At 35.6% G+C, this 25,490-nt stretch overlaps 1 protein-coding gene across 8 annotated transcripts in view; it reads right to left on the bottom strand.

The window, feature by feature from the left end:
• EVI5 (ecotropic viral integration site 5) overlaps nt 1–25,490 on the bottom strand; it is a 197,694-nt gene that overhangs the window by 66,478 nt on the left and 105,726 nt on the right. For all 8 annotated transcript variants that reach the window (XM_032423640.1, XM_032423630.1, XM_032423649.1 and 5 more), the window contains exons 14-17: nt 17,399–17,533; nt 14,548–14,688; nt 13,231–13,389; nt 3,043–3,189 (exon numbers count right to left, since the gene is read on the bottom strand). In XM_032423640.1, coding sequence (XP_032279531.1) covers nt 3,043–3,189; nt 13,231–13,389; nt 14,548–14,688; nt 17,399–17,533 — 582 coding nt within the window. The remainder of the gene's footprint in view (nt 1–3,042; nt 3,190–13,230; nt 13,390–14,547; nt 14,689–17,398; nt 17,534–25,490) is intronic.

Genomic DNA, 25,490 nt, shown 5'->3' with positions numbered 1-25,490 from the left:
AAAAATTATGTACTTTTACTTGCTTGTATTTGCCTAAAAGAGACTCTGAAAGAGGGGCAGCTGGGTGGCTCAGTCGGTTAAGCGTCTGCCTTCGTCTCAGGTCATGATCCCAGGGTCCTGGGATCGAGTCCTGCATCAGGTTCCCTGCTCAGTAGGGAGTCTGTTTCCCTCTCTCCCCCTGCCCCTCCACCCCTCTCATGCTCTCTCTCACTCACACTCTCGCAAATAAATAAAATCTTAAAAAAAAAAAAAAATCTGAAAGGACATTATCAGAAAATAATAAAAGCAGTTACTTAGCAAAAAATAAAAGAAGGGGTATGTGGTAGAGTCAGGAAGAGAATGAGATAAAAGGGGAAAGAGTGTGAACAATGCTTTCATTTATATTCAGTTAAAAAATCAAAGCATTATGAAAAAATGCATATGTATTAAGCTATTAAAGTTTATATTATATATAAGCACCAGGTTTATTTTCTTCCTGTTTCTTTCCTGTCATCACTCCATAGATGCACAATGTTATAATCATAGTAAAATACTCTGACTTTCCTCACTTAAAATTACTTATCATACAATTTTACAAGTTTATATATGAATTAATATACCTTTTCTCATGGATATATATATCTATATTGGTATCTCCCTCTATATATGTAGAACTAGATAATATAAAACCTTTTATAATCTTCAAATTTAGATTTATGTAGGAAATCCCACAATCTCATTACTAAAATCTTGGGGGCTAGGTATGTCATAGAATTTACGATTTTTTAGATTTTAGAAAAATAATAAGGTACATAAACCATACATTAGTATTATCCAGTGGCTGCATCCATAATGAAATACTATGCTCAGTGCTAGACACAATGAAACTGTAAAGTATAAATATTCACACCAAGCGGTATAAAATAAAAATTATAAATGGCCATCCCAATGAATGTGTGAAATTTATGAGAAAACATTTGGGTTTCAGAGTGTTTTGAATTTTCATATTGGAGATCACAGACTTATACTATTTTTATCTTTAAGTGGGAACATTCAAATTCAGTTGTAGAGGGAAAATAACAATATTAAAAACAGTATCCTGATATATTACATAAATGAAAAGTAAAATGAAATTTAATAATTATTTATCAACAAATTACAAGCTATAATCATATAAAACTAAATGAGGGACGCCTGGGTGACTCAGTGGATTAAGTGTCTGCCTTCAGCTCAGGTTCATGATCCTGGGGTCCTGGGATTGAGCCCACCCAGAGTCCAGCTCCCGGCTCAGCGGAGAGTCTGCGTCTTCCTCTTCCTCTGTCCTTCCACCCAACTCGTGCACATACCCGCATGTGCGCTCTCTCGCTCTCAAATAAATAAAGTCTTAAAAAAAAAAAACTAAATGAAAATGAATCCGATTTCTATAATTGAAGGCCTTGCTTCCTTGAAAAAGTCAGGGTTTGTTCCTGAACTGTTCCAGCATAACACGGTAAAATATATACACTTAATTACAATGTACTACGTGCTATGGTAACAACACACTGGTCATTCTCAAAATCTACAAAAGGAATTACAAAACACTGAATAAATCAATATACAGATTAGCATCTGTAACAAATTTCACAGTATTATTACTGAACAGTTAAAAATTAAATAAAATCTCATATTGGTTCTTAAAATTTTCTAAAATTCTGAGTCTGAGCCTATTACTTAAATTAAAAAATATATATATATATTTTTTCATCAGCAAATCCCAAAAATTATTTCCAACGAACACCTTACTTTGCTTAAAAGGTGCTAAGGCATTTGAGGAACAATATTAAATCCAGTAACAGCGTTATCAACCTATGTTTAAGGAAAACTTACACCAATAATGAAAAAAGATTAAGTTTAGCTCTTTATTAAAAATAAGGCAGCACAGACAATACGGCATCATAAAATTTAATCACATATTATAAAGACAAATCAAAATGATATAACCTCATGTCACATCATTTTATTTTTAAATTAGTCTACTCATATCCTTGTAGAGGGACTAATTTTAAGTTAGTACAAATTTCAGTACTGCCTACAGATTTCTGTCAGTGTAAATTGCAACAGCCATGCATATTTATTAGGATGTAATTTCATCTCTGGATTTCAGTGACACTGATAAACCACTCAAGCTTCACTCTTGGTTTTTAATGACACCAGAACAAGTTGATGGAATTACAGCTTCATATGTACCATTGAAAGTCTTTTTCTTATCATAGAATAATAAGGCTGGACTCTTTAAAGGGCATCATTCCTGCTATCTCACCATGGAAAGATGGATGCCTAGTTTATTTTTAAAATCCCATAACTTGTCCTCAGTAATCTATTCTAATGCTCAGACCACAGTCATCTCTTTAGTTATTTCTCTCTCTTTCTCTCACACTCACTCTCTCTCCTTCTACCCCACTCCTCATCCACTGCACTCTTCATCCCCTCACTCTCTCACTACTGTTGTACTGTAAATTGATTTCAGGAAAACATTTACTTGCATTCAAATACTTTTTGATGCTTTATAAATCCAAACACTTCACACACAAAAAATAGAAAAACCAATTAAAATAATGGGAAATGTACACAATTTTCCCAATCCATGGGCAAACACACTTCTTTTGCTTTCTACCCAGAAAACATATATCAATATTAAGTGCCTACCGATACATACCGATCAAAGCAGAGTTGCCCTAACCTCTCTAAATTACCATTTTTTTGGTTCTGATTTTAAAAGCTTTGGTTTTAAAGGGCTACAAGTCAAAAGAAAAATTATAAAGAGATATCAATTTTCAACCACTTGATTATCTTAATTTCCTAAACTGGCATTTAACCAATGGGTGAAAATAAGGTTTCCTGCCTGAAATCCACCTCACAGCAAGATGAGCTAACCCTGTCTGAAAGCAACCACCAAACCAAGTTCAGGAAAAGTGGGAAATAAAACTACCTCTTTTTGGTTTTATTTGGTTTTAAAATAATGAAGAGACAAAACAAAAAGGCATTATTATATTGACAAAAACATTAGGTAGCTGATATATTTACCTTGCATTCAATCTCTGCTTGTTTGCGCTTTGCTTCACTTAATTGAGTAAGTAGTCCTTTGTTCTGTGCCGAAAGATATTGCACCTTCTCGTGTAGACTAATCACCTCTTGTTCTGCTCTTCGAAGATGGTTACTATTGATCTGATTCTAATAATTAAAAATATAAATACTCAGACATTAAAGATCCCAAAAAACCTACAAATTTCTACCTCCCCATTTTATACCTCAATAACATTATATAAAATGCTATTATTAGTTACAGGTGGATTTTATTTAACAAGTAGTTAAATGTTAAAAAAAAATTTATAAACGTGCTTTAAAAAAATCGAGTCATCCAAAAGAATACTTAGGTCCATATTAGAAACTCTTCCTAATTTTCTCTGTTTATACAATAAATATCTACAAACTTTAAGAATGTTTACACAGACCTTGAAGGTATTAACTTCTGAAACAGGCAGTGTTACACAAATGAGTAGATACAGAAATATGATGACTTTAACTCCTCTTTCCCGTTCCCAAAAGAAAGCACAGACTGCCTGAAAAGTTCCATCATCATTTACTGGACTGTAAAATCCTTGATGTCATGAAATGTGTCATATGCACTTCTATATTCTTCCAATACACAGCACAGTCTTTTTATGGAACATGAACTGGTTTTGAATTCTGACTTGTTATTTGGTGATTAAGCAAACTAGTTATAATATTTCTATTTCATCATTTGAAAAATGTACACAAAAATACTCCTTATTTCTCATTTGGTTCTCTTCAGTATTAAATGAGAGATTACATGGAACAGGGCTTAACCTATAGAAAGAACTCAATAAACGGTGGTGCTTAATGTATTACAACTATAGAACATGCTAAAAAATATATAGAGACCTTAAATTGATTGACATGAGGTAGTTTCCCCATGTCTGATTTCTCTTAACCCCAAAATATTCCATTTGGGGTCCGAAAGAAACAGTAGGGATTTTATAACCAAAGACAGGAAAATCTGGCTCCTCATTTTACAGTTCTTCACCCTTGCTAAACTCATCTAATCCCATCAAATTCCAGCACACTGGTACAAGCATAGATATTACCATCCGACTTTAAAGGCTGTGCTGTAAGAATCATATGACAAAAGAAAATCATATGAGTAAGAATCATTTGAGAAAAAAAGCTCACGTAATGTCTGAAATTAACAGATACTTAATAAATCCTTGCTTGTTACTATTATTACATCTATTCTACCTCACTCAATAAAAATGACCCTGTCCTCCAGCTTTATTTAAAAATCTGCATCGTGTAATAGATTTAAGCTCCAAAACTTTCTACCATTTCTGAGTTTCTTCATTTTTACTTTTACTCCTCTTCCTGACTCACTATCTGTCTACAAGATAGTAAACTTCTTAGTACTCAAGTACTTAGTACTTAGATTCAAAATGTTCCACAACTTCTTTTTACTGTCTTCCCTCCTACCACCGAACAAATAACTACACTTCAGAGGGACATACCTTCAACATAAGCTGCAAAGAATTCTCACAGACAGAAATCCTCCCTCCACCCCTCAATACAAGTCCATGATCCAAAATTATAAAACTCCACACATAAGCAAAATCGAAAATTGATGAGTAAGAAATTGTAGACAAAAGGATAACAAGAAAAGATTTTTTAAAAACTCTAGATAGTAATCATGTAAGGACTTTATATAAAATAATTTATTTAAAATTATTAGACATAAAAAGAGGAAGCAAAACATAAGCAAAGAACAAGTAACTATCAAAAAACATTTAGCAAATTTGGGGGCGCCTGGGTAGCTCAGTTGGTTAAGCATCCAACTCTTGATTTCGGCTCAGCTCATGAGCTCAGGGTCGTGGGATGAAGCCCAGTGCCTGGCTCAGCGCGGAGGCTACTTGTCCCTCTCCTTCTGCTCCTCCCTCAATTCATATATGTGCTCTCCCTCTCTCTCTCTCAAATAAATAACTAAAAAATCTTTTTTAAAAAAAACCACATTTAGCAAATTTGAAAAATAACCAAACACAACTTCTTGAAGTTAATATAGCCAATAATGTTAAAAATTAATTAAAGGGTTAAACAGGAGATTAGCTACACTGAAGAAATAGTGTTCCAGAGGGGCGCCTGAGTGGCTTAGTCATTAGGCGTCTGCCCTCAGTTCAGGTCATGATCTCAGGGTCCTGGGATCAAGCCCCACATTGGGCTCCCTGCTCAGCGGGGAGGACTGCTTCTCCCTCTCCCACTCCCCCTGCTTGTTTTCCCTCTCTCGTCCTGTTTCTCTATGTCAAATAAATAAATAAAATTAAAAAAAAAAAGAAAGAAAGAAATAGTGTTCCAGAAGAGGTCAAGAGACATAGAAGAGACTTAGGAGGTACAAAATACACCTAATGGGGGTTGCAATATAAAACAGAAAACAAAGAAAAAAGTGAGATATGATAGTCTAAGAGATGACAATACTTGAGAATTTTTACAACTGGAAAATATATATATATGAATCCACATTTCGGGAAACACAGCTAGTTCTAGACAGGATAAATACAAATAAACCCTCGCTAAGATACATTTTAAGAAGACAGAATGCTGGGGCGCCTGGGTGGCTCAGTTGGTTGGGCGACTGCCTTAGGCTCAGGTCATGATCCCAGGGTCCTGGGATCGAGTCCCGCATCGGGCTCCCTGCTCAGCGGGGAGTCTGCTTCTCCCTCTGACCCTCCCCCTCTCATGCTCTCTCTCTATCTCATTCTCTCCCTCAAATAAATAAATAAAATCTTAAAAAAAAAAAGAAAACAGAATGCTAACGAAAAGAAGAGACAAATCAAGGGCAAAACCAGGTCTCTGTTAAGGGGGAAAGTGAAATATGCAGCAGACATCTCAACAGGAAAACTTCGTAGTGCTTAAAAAAATAAATTTCATCCTACAATCGTATATTCAGCTAAACTATCATATAACAGTGAGAAAAAGTACATTTACCTTTAAGAAAGTGAGAGTTTACTACTCATGACTGAAATCAGAAACTGTTAAATAACAGTAACAGAGAGCAAAAAGTGTGCAAATAGACAAATCCAAATAAGCACTGACTCCATAAAAAAATAATAATGTCTAGTAATTTGGAGATATAAAAAAGATGTACAATAGTAGTAAGATATAAGATTGGAAGATGGAAGAAGAGCACATGAAGATCTTCCAAGGCCCTTATACAGTTTAGAAGGAAGATGGAGATAATTATCAACATCAAACTTTGTTCAGTCAGGTGAGCATTTTTAATTTTTTTCAGGTAATAAACACTAAGAGAAAAGGAATTATAAAAGTCAAACCAGTAGCAGAAAAAGAAACATCTAAATTAATCCAATAAAAAAGCAAGAAAGGAGGGGAAAAAATAGAAAAAAGGGAAGAAATAAATTGAAAAAAGAAAATAATTTTAAATATATCATAATAAAGAGTTTTGATTCCTGATGGGGTTGTAAAATAGAAAGAGCATTACTCTCACTCTTTCAATTAAAAAAAAAAAAAAAAAGCCAGCCAAACTCTAAATTCACGACTTTTGTTGAAACCAGACAGGTGAGGTGACAAGGCAACCAACTATCCCCAAATCTAAGGACAGACAGGGCAGATGAAGCCAGAAGCTGTTAAGAATAATTCAGCCAGGGGAGGGGGGTGGGGGGATGGGTTAGCCTGGTGATGGGTATTAAAGAGGGTACGTATTGGGAAAAAAAAAAAAAATAATAATTCAGCCAGAATATTATCAAATTGGTTGCGGCCAAGTGTTGGCTGACAAGAGAGTGTGGAGCCTAAGGGGAACAGCAGAGTTCGCAAGCTCTTATATACTTTTTCTTCATGGACCCCAAGAGGTACACACAAAAAAGACTGATGAGAGTCTTGAGAAAGAGATCTCCACAGCACAGGCTTGAGGGAAGAGAAGAGCAGGCAATACAGAAGGAGCACTAAACCTTGCTTGTCTCCTCTAGGGAAGAAAAGGTTTCATAGGCTTCCCAGGCCAAGAAACACTGTTGCCCCTGGAGCACTGGGGAAATCACTACATCTGAGGAAGGGACAGGACTATATTGTGGGCCTAGGACTACAGCTGGTGGTCGGGCAGGAGCACTAAGTCAAACACTCCAGATCCAGGGACACAATGCAGCCTAAGACTGAGGCTTTATCAGAAAAATGGGGAAGACTTCTGCCCCTCCAACTTCCTGTAACAAGTAACAGTGGAACACTCTGGAGACTGACTCTCTCTGAAGTGCTGTGTAAATGGAAGACCTAAAGATGCTGAGAAAACCTGTTGGCAAACCAGCCCCCAATCTAAAAATAAGATAGTGCTAGAGGAATTTGAAGCCTGTGGTGCAATGAGGGTAACCACAGAAACAACAAACCTCAAACCCAGCCCAACTCCTGACTATATTAACTCAAATACCCCACATTAAAGGCCTCGCAGAGGAAAAGGTATGCCCATTTCCAGGCATAAAAACTACTTACCTTAGTCTACTGTCCTATTCAAGATATTCAGTTTTCAACAAAAAATTACAAAGCAGAGGAACACGTAAGAAAAAACAAAACATTACCAAGAGACAAAGCAATCAACAGAATCAGCCTCACATATGACACAGATATCAAAATTATCTGAAGGGAATTTATAATAACTGTGATTAATATGCTAAAGGCTCTAAAAGAAAAGTGAAAAACATGCAAGATCACATAGCTAATATCAGCAGAGAAATAAAAACTAAAGGAATCAAACGGACACACTAGAAATGAAAAACACAGTAACAGATGTGAAGAATGCCTTCAATGGCTCATCAGACAACTCACAAGTGGAAGAAAGAATCAGTGAACTTAATGATAAGTCAATAGAAATATTTAAGTCAACAGAAACTGAAACACAGAAGAAATAATGAGGGGGGAAAAAAGAACAGAACATCCAAGAGTTACTATCAATATCAAATAATCTAACGTATGTGTAATGGGAGTCCCAGGAGGAAAAAAGAGTATGGTGGGACAGAAGAAATATCTGAAGAAAGAATAACCAAGAATTTTCCAAATTTCATGGTAGACACAAACCCAGAGGGCCAAGAAACTCAGAGGAAAAAAAACAAAGCAAAAAAGTACATCAAGTCATTTTATCTTCAAACTGCTAAAAACAAGAGAGAAAACCTTAAGGGTAAGCAGAGGGACAAACACATTACAGGCAGATGAACAAAAACAGAATGACAACAGAATTTTGGCTTGCGTGGTTTCTGACAAGAAGAACTTAAAGCATTGAAGACAACAACAACAAAAAGACCCAGAATACAATATCCAGCAAATATGTATTTTAAAATTGGAGACTTTCCCAAAGAAACAAAATTAAGAATCCACTGCCAGCTGACCACCAGTAAAAGAAAAGTTAAAGGAAATTCTTCAAGCACAAGGAATACAACACCAGAAACATGGATCTATAAAAAACAAAACAAAAAAACAGAACGCCAAAAATGAATGGAAGGGAAAATAAACTTCATTAAAAAATTTTAAAATTACTCTGAAAGGTAACTGATTAAAGCAAAATTAGCACATATGACATGTTTGTACTCTATGTAAAAATAAAATATATGACAATAGCACAAAGGAAGAGGGAAGAACTGGGAATATACTGTTGTAAGGTCCTTATACTATATGTGAAGGGTACAATATTATTTGAAGACAAGCTCTGATTAGATGTATACTGAATAACCTAGAGCAACCAGTAAAAACAAACAAACAAACAAACAAACAAAAATAACCCAAAAAGTTAAGGAGTATAAATAAGTCAATTGTGGAGATAAAATTGAATTATAATAAATGCCTCAAATCCAAGAGAAAGAAGAAAAAAGAAAGAACAGATGGACGAGCGAATAGCTAGCAAGGTGATAGATACTAATCCAAATTGAATCATTAAACATGGACTACATATGACACCTAAAAGAGACTGAGACTGCATTTTTATAGCTTTATTGAGATACACACATCATAAAATTCACCTACTTAAAGTGTACCTAGACTTCAGTGGTTTTAGTATATTCACAGAGTTGTACAACCATTTGTGAGATTGGATTTTTAAAAATATCCACTTATATGCAGTTTATCAGAGGTGTAATAGGTTGAAATTAAAAAGATGGAAAAAGATATATAAGGCAAATACTAAACAATAAACAGCTTAGATAACTGTATTAAGACAAATAGACTAAATCAAAATGCATCCTGAAGGATAAAGAGGGTCAGTACATAATAAGATTCATTTTACCATGAAAGAAATAACAATTATACATTTGTATGTCCCTCTAAAAGGTGCTCAGAATATTTTAAGCCAAAAAAATTATCATAATTCTAAGGAAAAATAAACAGATCCACAATCACAATAGAAGATATCTACTATTTAGCATTTGAAAGATAAGATGACACACACAAAAACTAGAAAGGATATAGCAGATACAAACAATACATTAAATACATTAAGATACATTAAATAATTAAGAAGTTTGATCTAATATAAATAAGACTCTACAGACCACATTCTGTGACCACAAAGCAGTTTAGTTAAAATAATGATATAAACTACTAATGAACCAGAAATCTATACATCTGGAAAAATAAAAGACACTTGTAAACAACTCTTGAGTCAAAGAAGCAATCAACAAGAAAGTCAAAAAGTATGGAACTGAAGAACAAAAAATATACTTATATTAGAAAAGAAAACATAGTAGGTAGGAGTACAAAGAAAGGGGGAAAAGATGAAACCCAAGCAACACATAATTAAAGGATATAATAAAGAACAGAACTAAATTATACAGAAACAATGGTACAACATGGAGGACCAACAAAAATTAAAAACCCAGTCTTTAGAAATATTAATAACAATGGCAAGCCTCTAAAAAATTGGCAAACTTCTGCAAGACTTGACAAGAAAATTTTAAAAAGGCACAAATAAACACTATTAGAAATTTAAAAAGAGACAAATATTGATCCAGTAAAAAGAAAAGATACTTCTTAAAAAATTACTCTGAACAACCCTAAGTGATAAATTTGAAAATTCAGATGAAATGGACAGTCTCCTAGGGAAACGTATTTTACCAAACTAGACTCAAGAAAAAACAGAAAACCTGTAAAGATCTATAACCTTCAAAAAGTAGGATCAATAGTTACTATTCCCACAAAATGAAACAAAAAGATAACACTGTTTAAAGGAATGGACTCCAGCAAATATTCAAGTAAGAGGTAATTCTAATCTTACATAAAATTTCATAGAACAACAACAAAAAAAGATAAAATACAACCAAACTCATTCCATGAGCTTATTATAACCTTTGTTCTGAAACTAGGTAAGAGTCTCCCCCAAAAGAAAAACCATAGTACATTTTAACCTAGGTACGAAAAATCCCAAATATTAAAAACCTGAATCCAGGGGCGCCTGGGTGGCTCAGGCAGTTAAGCGTCTGCCTTTGGGGGCGCCTGGGTGGCTCAGTTGGTTAAGCGACTGCCTTCGGCTCAGGTCATGATCCTGGAGACCCGGGATCGAGTCCTGCGTCGGGCTCCCTGCTCAGCAGGGAGTCTGCTTCTCCCTCTGACCCTCCCCCCTCTCATGTGCTCTCTCTCTCATTCTCTCTCTCAAATAAATAAATAAAATCTTAAAAAAAAAAAAATCTTTAAAAAAAAAAAAAAAAGCGTCTGCCTTTGGCTCAGGTCAGGATCCCAGGGTCCTGGGATCGAGCCCCACGGTGGGTTCCTGCTCAGCGGGAGCCTGCTTCTCTCCTTCCTGCTTGTGCTCTCTCTCGCTATCTCTGTCACTATCTGTCTCTCTCTCTCAAATAAATAAAATCTTAAAACAAAAAAACAACCCTGAATCTAGCCATGTGAATGTGTTGTGTATGTCTCTGTATGTGTGCTATATCATACACTTGTTTGTTTTTCAGTATTTTGAGAACTGTACTACAATATAACTGGTTTGCTTTGCAATCTTACATATTTTACTTTATGCATTAAAAAACATTATTTTGAGAAAGGGTCCAGAGGCTTCAGACTGCCAAAGGAGTTCACGGTATAAAAAAAAGATAAGAATCCCTGTCCTGAAGAAACTCTTAGAGCTAGCCACAAGGAAACATATGCAAGAATGTTCAAGCAGCACTATCTGTAAGAGCAAAAACTGGTACACAGAAAGAAGAGTGTGGCTCAATAAACTAAGGTGTACTTCCTAGGTGGTATTTTCTGAAAGGCACTAAAATGAAGGAACTGAAAAATATCAACAAGGACAAATCTCTTAATCTGGATGCTCGATATGGACCATCATCAGTTCAAGCACTGGCATTTAGGGAAAAGTGCCTTATGCCATTCCTCTTCCAGCAAAATCCATCCAAAATCACACTTAATCAGGTACAATTCAAAATACAAACTCCTTAGGAAGCCTTTCCCTAAACCATCTAGTTGGAATTAATTTTGCCCTATTTTCCACAGCAGTTTTCATTGAACTCTTTAATTACCAATTTCTGAATTATATTTCTTCAATTTTACTGAGATATAATTGATATACAGCACTGTGTAAGTCTAAGGTGTACAGCATAATAACTTGACTTACATATAATATGAAATGATTAGTTAATAACCATCATGTCATAGTGAATTATATTAAATGTAGTTTTGTGCACACCTGATTTCTCAGGTATTAAGTTCTCTGATGGCTGGACAGTGCTTTGTATTCAAAAGCTCTCAAAATGATGTTTGTGAATTTGATTCATTCATCACTCTTAAATAAAATCTGGGGGCGGCTGGGATAGAGCCCCTTGTTGGGCTCCCTGCTCAGCAGGGACCCTGCTTCTCCCTCTCCTTATGCCCCTCCCCCTGCTTGTGCTGTCTCAGCTCTCTCTCTCTCAAATAAGTAGATAAAGTCTTAAAAAAAAAAAAAAAAGAATTAAATAAATCCTGAACATCGGCTTAAAAGCTGTGTTTGCATCTTTAATAAGTACACGAAGATAAAATCTGTTATAAAATAAAACTTCCCATTAAAAAAGCTAGATTTCTACTTTTCATAATCTTACTGTTATTTTTAATTACAATGAAAAATACAAGAATATAACTTTGAACAATGTAAAGCAAGATATATTTAACCTAAAGGATTTACAGATTCGTGTTGTCATGTTCAAGTTTGGATGATCATTTTGCACATAGGTATACAGAATGATACATGAGTTAACTATGCCCCCTACTGACTAAATATTTTGAAAACCAAATAACATTACAGAGAATACAGAATATGGTCCACACAAAGGTACCACATAAAAATCAAATGTGGTTTATAATGCAAATGAGTTCCATAAAAAGGATTTTGCAGATCTTAAATCAAGTGTATTTAAGGTAGAATTCATTACAGAAAGGGGAAATTTGAGAAGAAAGAAGTATAATTTTGGAATTAAGTGCTCAGAGTCACCAAATGACACATAAGGAAGCATCATTCACATTACAGTCTACAGTAATTGTTCTCAACCAGGGCAATTCTGCTCCGAGGGGACATTTGGCAATGTGTGGAGATGCTTTTGGTCATCACAACCTGGGGTGGGGAGTACAGTGATACTGGGATCTAGTGGGTAGAGGACAGGGATGCTGGTAAACATCCTACAATGTACAGGCCAGTCCCCCAAATAAAGAATTACCTGGTTCAAAATCTTAATAGAGTCAAGGTTAAGAAATTTTGCTCTACATGAATATTTCCTCTCAAGTTGCGCAACAAGGCAACAGAGTTAAATGTAGTTTTATGACTTGCTTAAACTTTGCTGAATGGGTCAAAGAAGACATTAAATCTCTGATATCAAAGACTATAATTTTTAGCCCTTTTTCTTTGTGCTAGGAAATTACAATCCAGACAGTTTCATATATCCATCTCTTAGCTCTATTCTAGGGTGATATAACCTGTGCATAAACTTTTGATCTGTTAATGATTTTTTTTTTTTTTTTAGAGAGAGTGTGTGTGAGGGGGGTGGGAGGGGCAGAGTGAGAGAGAGGGAGAGAGAGAATCTTAAGCAGACTCCACACCCTGCGTGGAACCCAATGTGGGAGTTGATCTCATAACCCTGAGATCACGACCTGAGATCATGACCTAAGCCAATATCAAGAATCCAGTATTTAACCAATTGAGCCACCCAGGTGCTCCACGCTAATGGTATTTTTTAAAGCTACTGGGCTTTCCCATCATACCTGTGTTTCCATTTCCATCATCCTTTGTTTTATTTCTCTTATTTCTGCCTGAGTTTCAGCTTCTCTAAGTCGAATGGTCATCAGTTCATCCTGTAACTCATTCACAGCATTTTTCTTAGGTGGGTCTTTCCACCTCCCAGTAGTACGAGCTAAGTGGCGCTAAAAGATAAAAAAAATTATATTGCAACAAATACTCCCAGTATCAAAATAAGAGCTAACTTTCCTGACACTTATTTCATGCCCAGTACTGTATTTAGCACTGTATATACATTATTTTATTTAATCCCCAGAAAACCTTAAAAGTTAGGCACTATTATTGTCATTATACAGGTCAGAAAATGGAAATGGTGGTGATTAAGTAACTTCAGAAAGGTCAATACAGCCAATAAGTGGCAGATCTGGAATACAAGCTCAGATATAGTTCAAATCTGTTTATACTGTGGATTATTGTAAAGAATGCAATTTTCACCCTAAATTTATTATGAGAGATTTCCACATTTTTAATGAAATCCCAAGAAAAGAAAAAATAGGGCCATTCATGAATTAAGGAAGCAATATTAAGAATATTCTCAAAATATCCATGGTGAAGCATCAGCTTTGTTTTGTTTTTAATTTCCAGTTTATTGCTGCCTGACACTTCTGGGGGCAAAAAAAAAAAGCTGTGGCAATGTTAAGGACTAATTTCAGCCTTTGCTAGATGTAGCCCCACCCTAAATTCAAACCGAAGTCACTATTCTGAAATGGTATGTAGTGTTTTTTTCTTTCCTCTCTCCTTTCTTGATCGGTCTCTTCTAGATTCTGGGTTTTTTTGTTTTGTTTTGGTTTGGTTTTTTTGGTTCCTTGCAACACTTTCCCTCATACGTGAATAAATTTGCAGGCATATAAATGCCTGATTTTGTGAGATAACCAATTTTCAAAAGAGTTTACAAATGTATAGACAAATTTATATTAGTGTCACCCTTCTACTGTTTCATACTAACTAATGGATTTAATATCAACAGAAGAAATATGTCCTATATAAAGGGAAATTTTCTTTTCATTCTTTAGGAGAAGTTATATAAATCACAATGATACAATAACAAAAACATGACTTGATCTCTATTTTATCTTTTTTATTTTAATTAAATGAATTAAAAAGGGAGAAACAGCTTAAAGGTACTTTCAACTTATAAATGCTCTCAGATTTTTACATTTAAAGAGTCTTTCTCATTTTAAACTCAAATCCTAGTGTTGATCATCAGCTACTTCAAACTCACACAAATTGGATATTCAGGTTTCACCTGCTTTTTAAAAAATATACAAAATATAATGATATACCTGCCAGTGTTCCTCTAAATCCTTGACTTGTTGTCTAAGTTCTTTCAATCCCATAATAGCTTCTGCTTCTCTCAGTTTCACAGCAATGAGCTCTTCCTGAAGCCTTGCAATGTTATTCTCATCAGGAAAGGAGTTGTTTCTCTAAAGCAAGAGAAAATATAATTTGGAATTTTTTAATTTAAAGAATAAAATAAAATAAAACATATGTAGTAAGAGCTATTTTCTCCCATATGTAATTGTACTTAATTTTACAGTTTTACTGAGATATAAATCACAAACCATAAAACTTACCCTTTTAATGTACACTAGTCAATGGTTTTAAGAGTATTCACAGGGTTGTACAACCATCATCACAATCTAATTTCAGAACATTTTAATCGCCCCAAAATGAAACCCTATACCCATTAGCAGTCACTCCACATTTCCCCTCCCCCAGCCCCTGACAACCACTAGTCTACTTTCTGTCTCTGTGGATTTGTCTATTCTGGACATTTCATATCAATGGAATCACATGATATGTGGCCTTTTATGACTAGCTTCTTTCACCTAGCATGTTTTCAAGATTCATCCCTTTTTATTGACAAGTAATATTCCATTGTGTGTATATGCTAAATTTTTTTTTAATTTATCCATTCATTAGCTGACAGAAATTTGGGTTGTTTCCACTTTTTGGCTATTATGAAAATGCTATGAACATTTGTGTAAAAATGTTTGTGTGGACCTATATTTTTAATTCTCTTGAGTTTATACTAAGGAGCAAAATTGCTGGATCAGATGCTAATTCTGCACTTAACTTTTAAGAAACTGTCAAGCTTTTCCAAAGCAGACTTAACTGTTTTACATTTCTCCCAGGAATGTATGAGGGTACTTGTACTTAATTTTGAGGACACAAAAAGTCTAACTGTGCTTTGCTTAATAAAACAGTAATCAGAGTTTTAAAGCAACATGATTAAAATGTTTTTCAACATGGCAATAAGCTTACTAACCTCTGATTAGGACTCCAAACAAAGCATGGACATAATTTATATTTTAAAGATTTATGGAAAAGAATAGTCCAAAGACTGTTTTGTTATATTTTCTCAGCATGTCACTTTGGAAAGGAGTATAAAATCTTTAAACATTAGTTATTATTTATATCAGGATTAAGAGATTAATACCAAGGTGATCTAAATATTTGCTGAAAGAAGTACAAGATTTAGACTAATCTCCTATCCTACTGAAAAACCCACCTTAGGACACAGGGTAGCCCTTATTACACTGCCCTGGGCCATGACCAAGAGATCCTAAATTATGCCCTAGTAAAAGCTCCTTGGGTCAACTGAGGTACTACTGAGATTTCAAGTATTGAATCTATGAAATTTTATAACTCTAAGATATTTCATGGTAGGACATGAAGATTTTAGCCCCACAGAGATCATGAATAAAGTTATTCTTGCCAACTACACATTTTTATTATGGACTAAATATTTTCTCAGTTGAATACCAGAAATTTACTGCATATGCATAAAAAGAGAATCCTGCATGAAGAAATTAACCACAGGAAGCATGAAGCCTTCTAATTTCCTTTCTACTCTATAACAGGAATACCAAAAATGCTATTTAAGAAATGGCAATTTTTAAACTGGATCCAAGGACATTTCTTTCTACCAAATATTCACTGAAAAATCAAGATTCTTATCTACATTATGGTACCCAAAGTATTCCTAACTTAGAAACCAAATATTCTTTTTTTTTTTTTTGAAGATTTTTTATTTATTTATTTGACAGAGAGAGAGAGAGACACAGCGAGAGAGGGAACACAAGCAGGGGGAGTGGGAGAGGGAGAAGCAGGTTTCCCGCCGGGCAGGGAGCCCGATGCGGGTCTCGATCCCAGGACCCCGGGATCATGACCCGAGCCGAAGGCAGACACTAAACGACTGAGCCACCCAGGCACCCCAGAAACCAAATACTCTGTTATGCATTTTTTTTATAGTATTCTTGCTGGCTTTTTCTCAACAAATAGGAGAATAAATTCTCCAAAAATAATATAAAAATAGCAAGCATATTTCTAGCAAAATTATTTCACTACTGATGGTAGTTACACCCTGCTTGATTTCATTAAGAAATATGAACAACTTGAGGCTGTCATGTTCATTATTTCTAAGGCTTTGATTCAATAGCTAGATACTACCTAATAGTGAAAAGAACAAACTTAACATAGATCCCAAGCCACCAATAATTTCATAGATGACAAAAAAAGATATTCAGAGTTTGTGATCGAGAACATAGACTCTCAAGTTTGAGAACTGTAAGAAACCTAAAAGCATTTCTTATCTAATCCTTAAAGTTCTTTAGTCACCTTGAAAAGAAGTAAATTAGCTTCTGTAAGTATACTTTAGGCTAAGATCTTCCCACATATCCTGAGGTGGCTTACAGTAGCTTGGAAAGTTTTAACAGTAACACTCAGATGAAATTTTTTCTGAAATGTTTATGTATTAGTCATATCCTACCTCTTGCAGATGAAGATATAATATTTGAAGACAACCATTATTATGTATCCCCTAAGTTTCTCTTCTTCAATAATTAAATATTATTCATATCAAAATTACCCTGGTTATCTTCCTCTAAAAGGGCTCTAATCCTTTTTTTTTCTTTTCTTTTTTTTTTTTTTACCCTTAAAAATGGGGCTTTGAGTAGTATGACAACAACAAATAATTAAGAATCTTATTTCCTTTCTCCTTTCCTCTCTTAGTAACTAATATATAAGATATCCAATGTATAAAAACACCAAGACCAATTTAACTGTTCAATAAGCACAACCATCAAAATGTCCCCTCTAATTTGGGAGTGACAGTATTTATATTGTCCTCACCTTCTCTATATCCAGGACTTTATCCTGCATCTCCTTTAGTGCACACTGAGACTCAGCTTCACTCAGACGGGCTTGGACCAATTCCTTCTCTAGTTGCAGCACAAAATCTTCATTGTAGTTGGAATTGCATTTATGCTACAAGTTATAGACATATAGTGAAATTTCGTACAAGTATGAACATGTACATATAATATAAATAAATGCAATTACACAATACAGTTGTTAAGGGCAACCAAATGTAAAAGTTCCATCTACCCACTACTTCTAGTTTATCTACTCCAAATAACTTTCCAAAGAATAAAAAAGTCCAGGCTTGGTATCTATTGATGTCACACATTATTCTATGTTGGTAACTAGTCATTATACTAATCAAATCCAATTCACAGAGGATAAATATCTCCTTTTATCTTTCCATCCATCCAGATACTAAGAATTTATTCTGACTCTATAGACATGCCCTGTACAACAGTGTAGCCACATGTGGCTACCCCACACTTGAAATGTTGCTAGTCCAAATGAAAAAGGATGTAAGTGTAAATACAAACTGAATTTTGAAGACAATATGAAATAAAAAGGCAAAATATTTCATTAATAATTTTTATATTGATTACAGGTTGAAATCATATTTTACACACACTGAGTTTAAGAATATTAATTTCACCTGTAATTATTACTCCTTTTAACATGGCATTTTAAAATGCATATGTGGCTCACATTATATTGCTATGGGACAGCACTGTCATACAATATGGAAATACGCATTTACTGAAAATTTTATTTTCAAATACAAATTTTTAAATAAAAATAAGGCATCCACAATAATGTAAACCATCCTAAATCCCAACAGAATAAAAATGCCTTTGCTCTTAGAAATGTAGAACTCCTCAAGGATATGCATGAAAGTCACTGCTGGAAACAGAAAAAGAAGATGCTGCACAAAGAAATTAACCACGGAAGCACAAAACCTTTCCATTTCCTTTCTCCTCTTTAATGTGAATACCAATGCAGCCACTTAAGAAATCCCTTTTTAAACTAGTTTCTATAAAAAGCTGTTCTAAAAAAGCAAAAAGACATCTAATTCACCATTATGTAAGACTTCCTAAAAGAAACTATCAGTTCACATTTAATTCACACAGTAAAGAAAAGAAACAACTCAAAATTCCAAAATAGTCACAGAGAATCATCTCCTACTGAACTACCTTGAGTAAAGAATAGTTCCTTTCACTCTTTAATACATTAGGAATAAGACCAATGTCAAAATAAAACTTTATTTAAAAACCATTAAATGTTTAATTAAAACATGATACTCCCTTGCCCCAGCTACCCAAAAAGACGATTTTTTAAATGAATATTTATGAAACAAATGAGGATGTTTTAATTCAATGTGGTACACATTATTTCTCCTAGGAATTTTCTGGTACTATTAAAACAGTATTTCTATACAAGGAGTATATCTGCAACAGGTATATCACTTTAGTAAATACTTACCTTACTAAACAGGAAAAAGGCACTCTTTTGGAATGACCACATCCAAAGCGCAGGTGCCATAATTTTTGTTTAATGATCATGCTTATTTCATGAGTAATACTAGAATTTTCTGTCCTAGTGTCAAGCCTGACACCTGTAGTCCAGGTTTGTTTGCCAAGATTCTATATCAGGAGATCCCCAGGAAAACATCAAGCCCAGATGGCCCATTTGAGAATGGAATCACGTGATCTAGTATAAACCAACGGATATAACCAAGCACCAAAGAAACCTCCCAAAAACTGTACTAATATTGGGAACACATTTTTATAAATAATTTACAAAATTTCTAATTGCCCTCTATTGTTCAAGGGATAAATTCTAAATTCCATAGTTTACACATATTATTTCTTCTTTCATACTTCCCATTGATTTGAGGGTTGTTCCTCAATCCACTGTAAACTAGCGTTAGTTCTCAACCATTTGGAACTGCTCTCATCACTAACAACATCAATATGCACTAATGATATAAAAACTCAATGGTAAGTAAGTCCTTTTATTCAGCTCTTACTTTCTTTCACTAGACAGTCTATGGAATTTAACACAACTGACCAGGCTTAAAACTTTTTACTTAGATTTTAAGGTGCTACTCCTCCATAGTTCTACTACTTATCTTCCCTGCTGCCTCTGCCAATTCTACTACTTCATATAGGTATGTATGACTATATGTACATGTGTATGTGTCTATCAGTCCCCAGGGTTTCAATACTGTGTTTTCTGTTTTCTTATTTTGTAGATTCATCCTATGTGATTTCATCTACTATCTAATATAGTCTGTATGTAAAGGCATAAAGTATCCACAATGACTCTAACTCCACTAAGTCAACTTCACCCAATTATCAATTTTCTAAATGGCAATTAGCCCTGTCCAATTATAGTCATATGCATTTTTACTGGACAAAATGTACTTTCATGGGAATCAGTTCTTAATATTCACATAGGCTCACTAAAAAGAGATTCTGCATTTAGTGTTACAACTTAGGGAGTTAGAACAGGTTCTAGCATTTGTTTGGTTCGCTGAAACATGGACCAAAAGGTGGCCCACAGTGAGTGAACTGGAAATGCCAGACATGCCTTGGTTTAATGTAGAGGAAGGGAAAAGTGTTGACAAAGAAATCACGGAAGATGTAGACAGACCTCTCTGAATGGGCTAAAAAACATGAAGACATTTATTTGTGCCCTATGGGAATGCTCACCAAAGGGTGACCTCCGCAGAGGATTTTAAAAATCAATTGGATAGGATGACCCATTTTGTGGATACCAGTCAGCCTCTTTCCTCAGCCACCAATAGGCTTATGAACAAAGCAGCCATAGTGGGAGGGATGGAGGTTATGTGTGGGCTCAGCAACACAGACTTCCATTCACCGAGGTTATGGCCACTGCTGAGAGTCCAATCTGCCAGCAGCAAAGACCAACCCTGAGCCCCTGACGTGACATCATTCCCTGGGGTGACCAGCCAGCTATCTGGTGGTGGGCTGCTTACACTGAACTGCTTTCATCATGGAAGGGGCAGCATTTTATTCTTACTGGAATACTTTGGATATGGATTTGCCCTCCCTGCACATAAATGCTTTTGTCAAAACTACTACCTACGGACTTACAGAATCTTATTCATTGTCACGGTATTCCACAAAGCATTGCTTCTGATCAAAAAATTCACCTAATATCAAAAGAAGTGCAAAAATGGGCCCATGCTCATGGAATTCACTAGTCTTGCCATGTTTCCTAAGATTCTGAAGCAGATGACTTGACAGAATGGTGGAATGACCTTTTGAAGACTAAATTACAGTGCAAATGGCAATATCTTGCAGGGCTGGGGCAAGGTTCTCCAGAAAGATGAATGTGCTCTGAATCAGTGTCCAATATATGGTGCCTTTTCTCCCACAATCAAAATTCACAAATCCAGGAATCAAGAGGTAGAAATGAAGACTATATATGGAACACAGAAGATCCTTTAGAGTGTCTCTTGGTATTATCATGCCCTGTGATTAAGGTCAATGAAAAATTAGGAAGGATTACTAATGGCCCAGACTCCTCAGGAATGAAGGTCTGGGTTACCTCACCAGACAAAGGATCACAATCAGCTGAAGTGCTTGTTGAAAGCAAAGGGAATAGAGTGGGTAGTGGAAGATGGCAGTTATAAATAGTAGCTATGACCACATGACAGAAATGTAGACTGTAACTGTCATTGAGTATTTCCTTCTAATTTTGCTATGAATATGTGTATGTGTGTTTTCTTTCCTCTTTTATTTCCTTATATAAGATGCATTGACTTTATATCAAAGTATTTAACAATTGTTAATTTTACATCATAGTATTTAAGTTATAAGACATCAAGAAAACATCACTGAAAGACTTTAACTTCTGTTCTGGGGAAGGCATTAGTGCATTTTCAGTTGTGCACAGGCTAATCGTATCATGTTAGGCAGAATTATGACCTTGTTGTCTTCACGTGGAGACTAAGTATGGTTTAAGGAGATGCACATGGTTGTCAAGTTGTCAAAGGTTAGACTTATGATGGTTAATTTTATGTGTTAACTTTTTTTTTTTTAAGATTTTATTTATTTATTTGAGAGAATGAGAGAGAGAGAGCACATGAGGGGGGGAGGGTCAGAGGGAGAAGCAGACTCCCCGCTGAGCAGGGAGCCTGATGCGGGACTTGATCCTGGGACTCCAGGATCATGACCTGAGCCAAAGGCAGTCGCTTAACCAACTGAGCCACCCAGGCGCCCTTATGTGTTAACTTGACTAGGCCATGGGGCCCAGATTAAACATTACTTCTGGGTGTGTCTGAGAGTGTTTCCAGATGACTCAGTAGATTGCCCTCCCAATGTGAGTGGACATCATCCAATCCATTGAGGGCCAGAATAGAACAAAAAGTGGAGGAAGGGAGGATTCACTCCCTGCCTGCCTGCCTGCTTGAGCTGGGATATGGGTCTTCTCCTACCTTTGGACTGGAATTTACACCATCAGCTTCCCTGGCTCTTAGGCCTTTGAACTTTAACTAGAATTATGCCACTGGCTTTCCCAGGGCTCCAGACTGTAGATGGCAGACATGGGACTTCTCAGCCTTCATAATGGCATGAGCCATTTACTCTCAATAAAACTCTTTGTGTGTGTGTTTGTGTGTATGTGTATGTTTCCCCTACTGATTCTGTCTCTGGAGAACCCTGAGTAATGTACGATAAATTTTACAAATAAGATTAAATTTAGTGATTTAGAAGTTTTATTATTGTCTGGGTTTTGGTCCATTTCAAATATGACCCATTAGAGCTTTTGCAATTGAATCCATTTTTGGTCATTATTTCTACCATTTCCAATTTTCTTGGTTCAAAATTTTTTTCTTGGTTCAAATTTTTGCAGATCTAAATAGGAAAGTGATACTTCTGTCAACGATTAGTCTATTAGAAATTTTGCCATGTCAGTTTTAACTCTAAGCTTTGGTTTTTGTTAGTAGCAGCCTAAGACATTTGCCAAGGAAGCTGGTAGAAAAATAATAATGGAATAATGTTAATACTAATCCTAATAATAGGTATACCATTTATTGAGCATTCACTATGTGCCAGGCATTACCCTAGAGTACCAACTCCCTCAAGTCTTAACAACCCTCTATTATACACAGGACAAACTACAGCACAAAGAAGTTAAGTAACTTGTCTAAGTACACACAACCAGTGAGTGGAAGAATTGGTATCAAAGTGACAATGTCAAAAAATGCTGTTGTGGACTATAAACTACCCGTTTCCATTTTTTTTTTTTTTTTAATTTTACACAGGAAAAAAGAAAGTGTTATTTATAAAACAGGGTGTTTTTTTGTTTGTTTTTGTGAAGCTGTTTAACTCACTCACAGTGGAAAAAGAGATGTCAGGAAAAGTGACTGGTACCACAAAGCCTGAAAAAAACCTGCAGCACAGGAGGGCACTGCCAGTTCCTTACCAGGACGAAGTGCCAGGAGGGGTAGGGGCCGTGAAACAGGTGAACACTGAGGAGCAAAAATTCCCAGTTCCATGTCTATTTAGGAGAACTGAGCATGGCTGGTCTACCTCTTTTTATAGTTTTTCCAGACAAAATAGACAAAAAAACAAAAACAAAACAAAACAATCAAAATCCTGAAACCAACATTATAGCAAAAACTTAAATACAAACCAAAACAAAAACTGGGCTTTTATGAGGTTGACTTGAGGTCAGGAAAAGAATGAGAAACTTTGGAGAGGAAGAAAGAAAACCATCAAAGCCAGGAGAAGCTCAGAGATTTAATAGCAGATATCTCACTGCGCCCAAACCTCCACCATTCCCGATGCTGCTGTTTTAAGATGTTCCTGTTCCACTCACTATAAAACAATTTTTTTTTTAAGTTTATGATGATAATGACGATGATGATAGCAACTAATATCTACTGAGTCTTCATTACGTGGCCGGCACATGCTAAGTGCTTTGTATTCTCATTCAACATTCACCACAATTTCTACTCTACTAATAAGGAAACTAAAAAGACCTAGCAAAGTCACACAGCAATTGGCACCTCTGTTAATTGATGGACTACAGAGCCCATGTTTTTAAACTTTTAAGCCATATAAGGATTGAAATATTATTTTTTAAGAGATTAATATACTGTTTTAATATGTACTGTTCTAAGAATTAGTGGCATAGTATTAAAAATCTAAGCATCTAAAAATAATCTAAATATCTCACATAACATTCTTATAATAAATTCTTAGAAAAGTTTATTTCATATTCACATTAGTAACCTGGACAAATACATGACTTATCAAATGAAAACTGCTACAATTACGATGGCTAATAAGCCAGCAAGGGACAATTTATTCAAAAGTCTATAAATAATGAATGACTTCCCTACACTTAATATCAAATTCACTTGAGTCAATGAATCTCTCTCTTTTTTTAAAAGATTTTATTTATTTATTTGACAGAGAGATACACAGCGAGAGAGGGAACACAAGCAGGGGGAGTGGGAGAGGGAGAAGCAGGCTTCCCACCAAGCAGGGAGCCAGATGTGGGGCTCGATCCCAGGACCCTGAGATCATGACCTGAGCCGAAGGCAGACGCTTAACGACTGAGCCACCCAGGCACCCCAAGTCAATGAATCTCTTAATGTTTCTGTGTTACCATTAATACCATTCCAATGTAATAGAAATTGTTTTTAGTAGGTGAAGTCTCTGCCTTTCAATCCCATATGCTTTTCTGGTGTTACAAAAGTTACAAAGGTAAGATGAATAATGGTAAAACGCTTAGTAATCTTTCTTGCTTGTGTCTTGAGTAAAACAAAAAAATAAATTCTCACATTCAATATTTGAAAGATAAAATTTGTATTTGGAGAGGTTTCCTGTATTATGAAGTGAAAAAAAAATCCAGCTGGAAAAAAGGATTGTCTACACAGATGTATCAGATATTCCCTGAATTTAGGGGCGCCTGGGTGGCTCAGTCGTTAAACATCTGCCTTCCGCTCAGGTCATGATCCCAGGGTCCTGGGATCGAGCCCCGCATTGGGCTCCCTGCTCGATGGGAAGCCTGCTTCTCCCTCTCCGTCTCCCCCTGCTTGTGTTCCCTCTCTCGCTGTGTCTCTGTCAAATAAATAAATAAATAAATAAATAAAATCATTAAAAAAAAAGATATTCCCTGAATTTAATTATAAATTAAGCAACGAAGTTCAAAACCTGATAATTATATGTCCTATTCAGGAACCCACACATTTCATGGAACTCTATATTCTCTTTTCTAGTACTTATCACAACTCTAATTAAATAATTAACCGTGCAATTAATTTTTAAAATATCTATCTCTATATATACAAGCAATGCCAGAAAGTTTGGCTGATTTGCTACTGTACTGTCAGAACTAAACTGTGCTTTTCATAGTAAGTGAGCAAACAATTATTTGCTGAATAAATTAGCTGGTCAACTCTTGGTTCAAAAAACAACAATATGGGGTGCCTGGGTGGCTCAGTCAGTTAAGCATCTGACTTTTTTTTTTTTTGTAAGATTTTATTTATTTATTTGACAGAGAGAGACAAAGTGAGAGAAGGAACACAAGCAGGGGGAGTGGGAGAGGGAGAAGCCGGCTTCCTGCCGAGCAGGGAGCCCAATGCGGGGCTCAATCCCAGGACCCTGGGACCATGACCTGAGCGGAAGGCAGATGCTTAACGACTGAGCCACCCAGGTGCCCCTCAGTCAGTTAAGCATCCGACTCTTGATTTTGGCTCAGGTCATGATCTCAGGGTCATGAGACTGAGCTCCACGTCAGGCTCCATGCTGGGCGTGGAGACTGCTTAGAATTCTCTCTCTCTCCCTTTCCCTCTGTCCCTCCCCCACCAAAAAAAGGAAAGAAAAAACAGTATGAAAGTACAGTACAGGGAATACAGTCAATAATAATAACTTTGTATGGTGACAGATGATAACTACACTTATTGTAGTGAGCATTTCATAGTGCATAGAATTTTTGAATCATTATGTTGTACACCTGAAACTAATGTCAACTATGCTTTGATTAAATAACAACAACACCCCCTCTATTCTATACTGTATGTTAAGCATAGGTAGTGGTAAGTAAA

The sequence above is a fragment of the Phoca vitulina genome, unplaced genomic scaffold, assembly GCF_004348235.1.
Source record: "Phoca vitulina isolate PV1807 unplaced genomic scaffold, GSC_HSeal_1.0 scaffold2, whole genome shotgun sequence".
Taxonomy (NCBI): Eukaryota; Metazoa; Chordata; class Mammalia; order Carnivora; family Phocidae; genus Phoca; species Phoca vitulina.
Note: the sequence above shows the minus strand (reverse complement) of the source record. Positions and strands in the feature narration are given on the sequence as shown.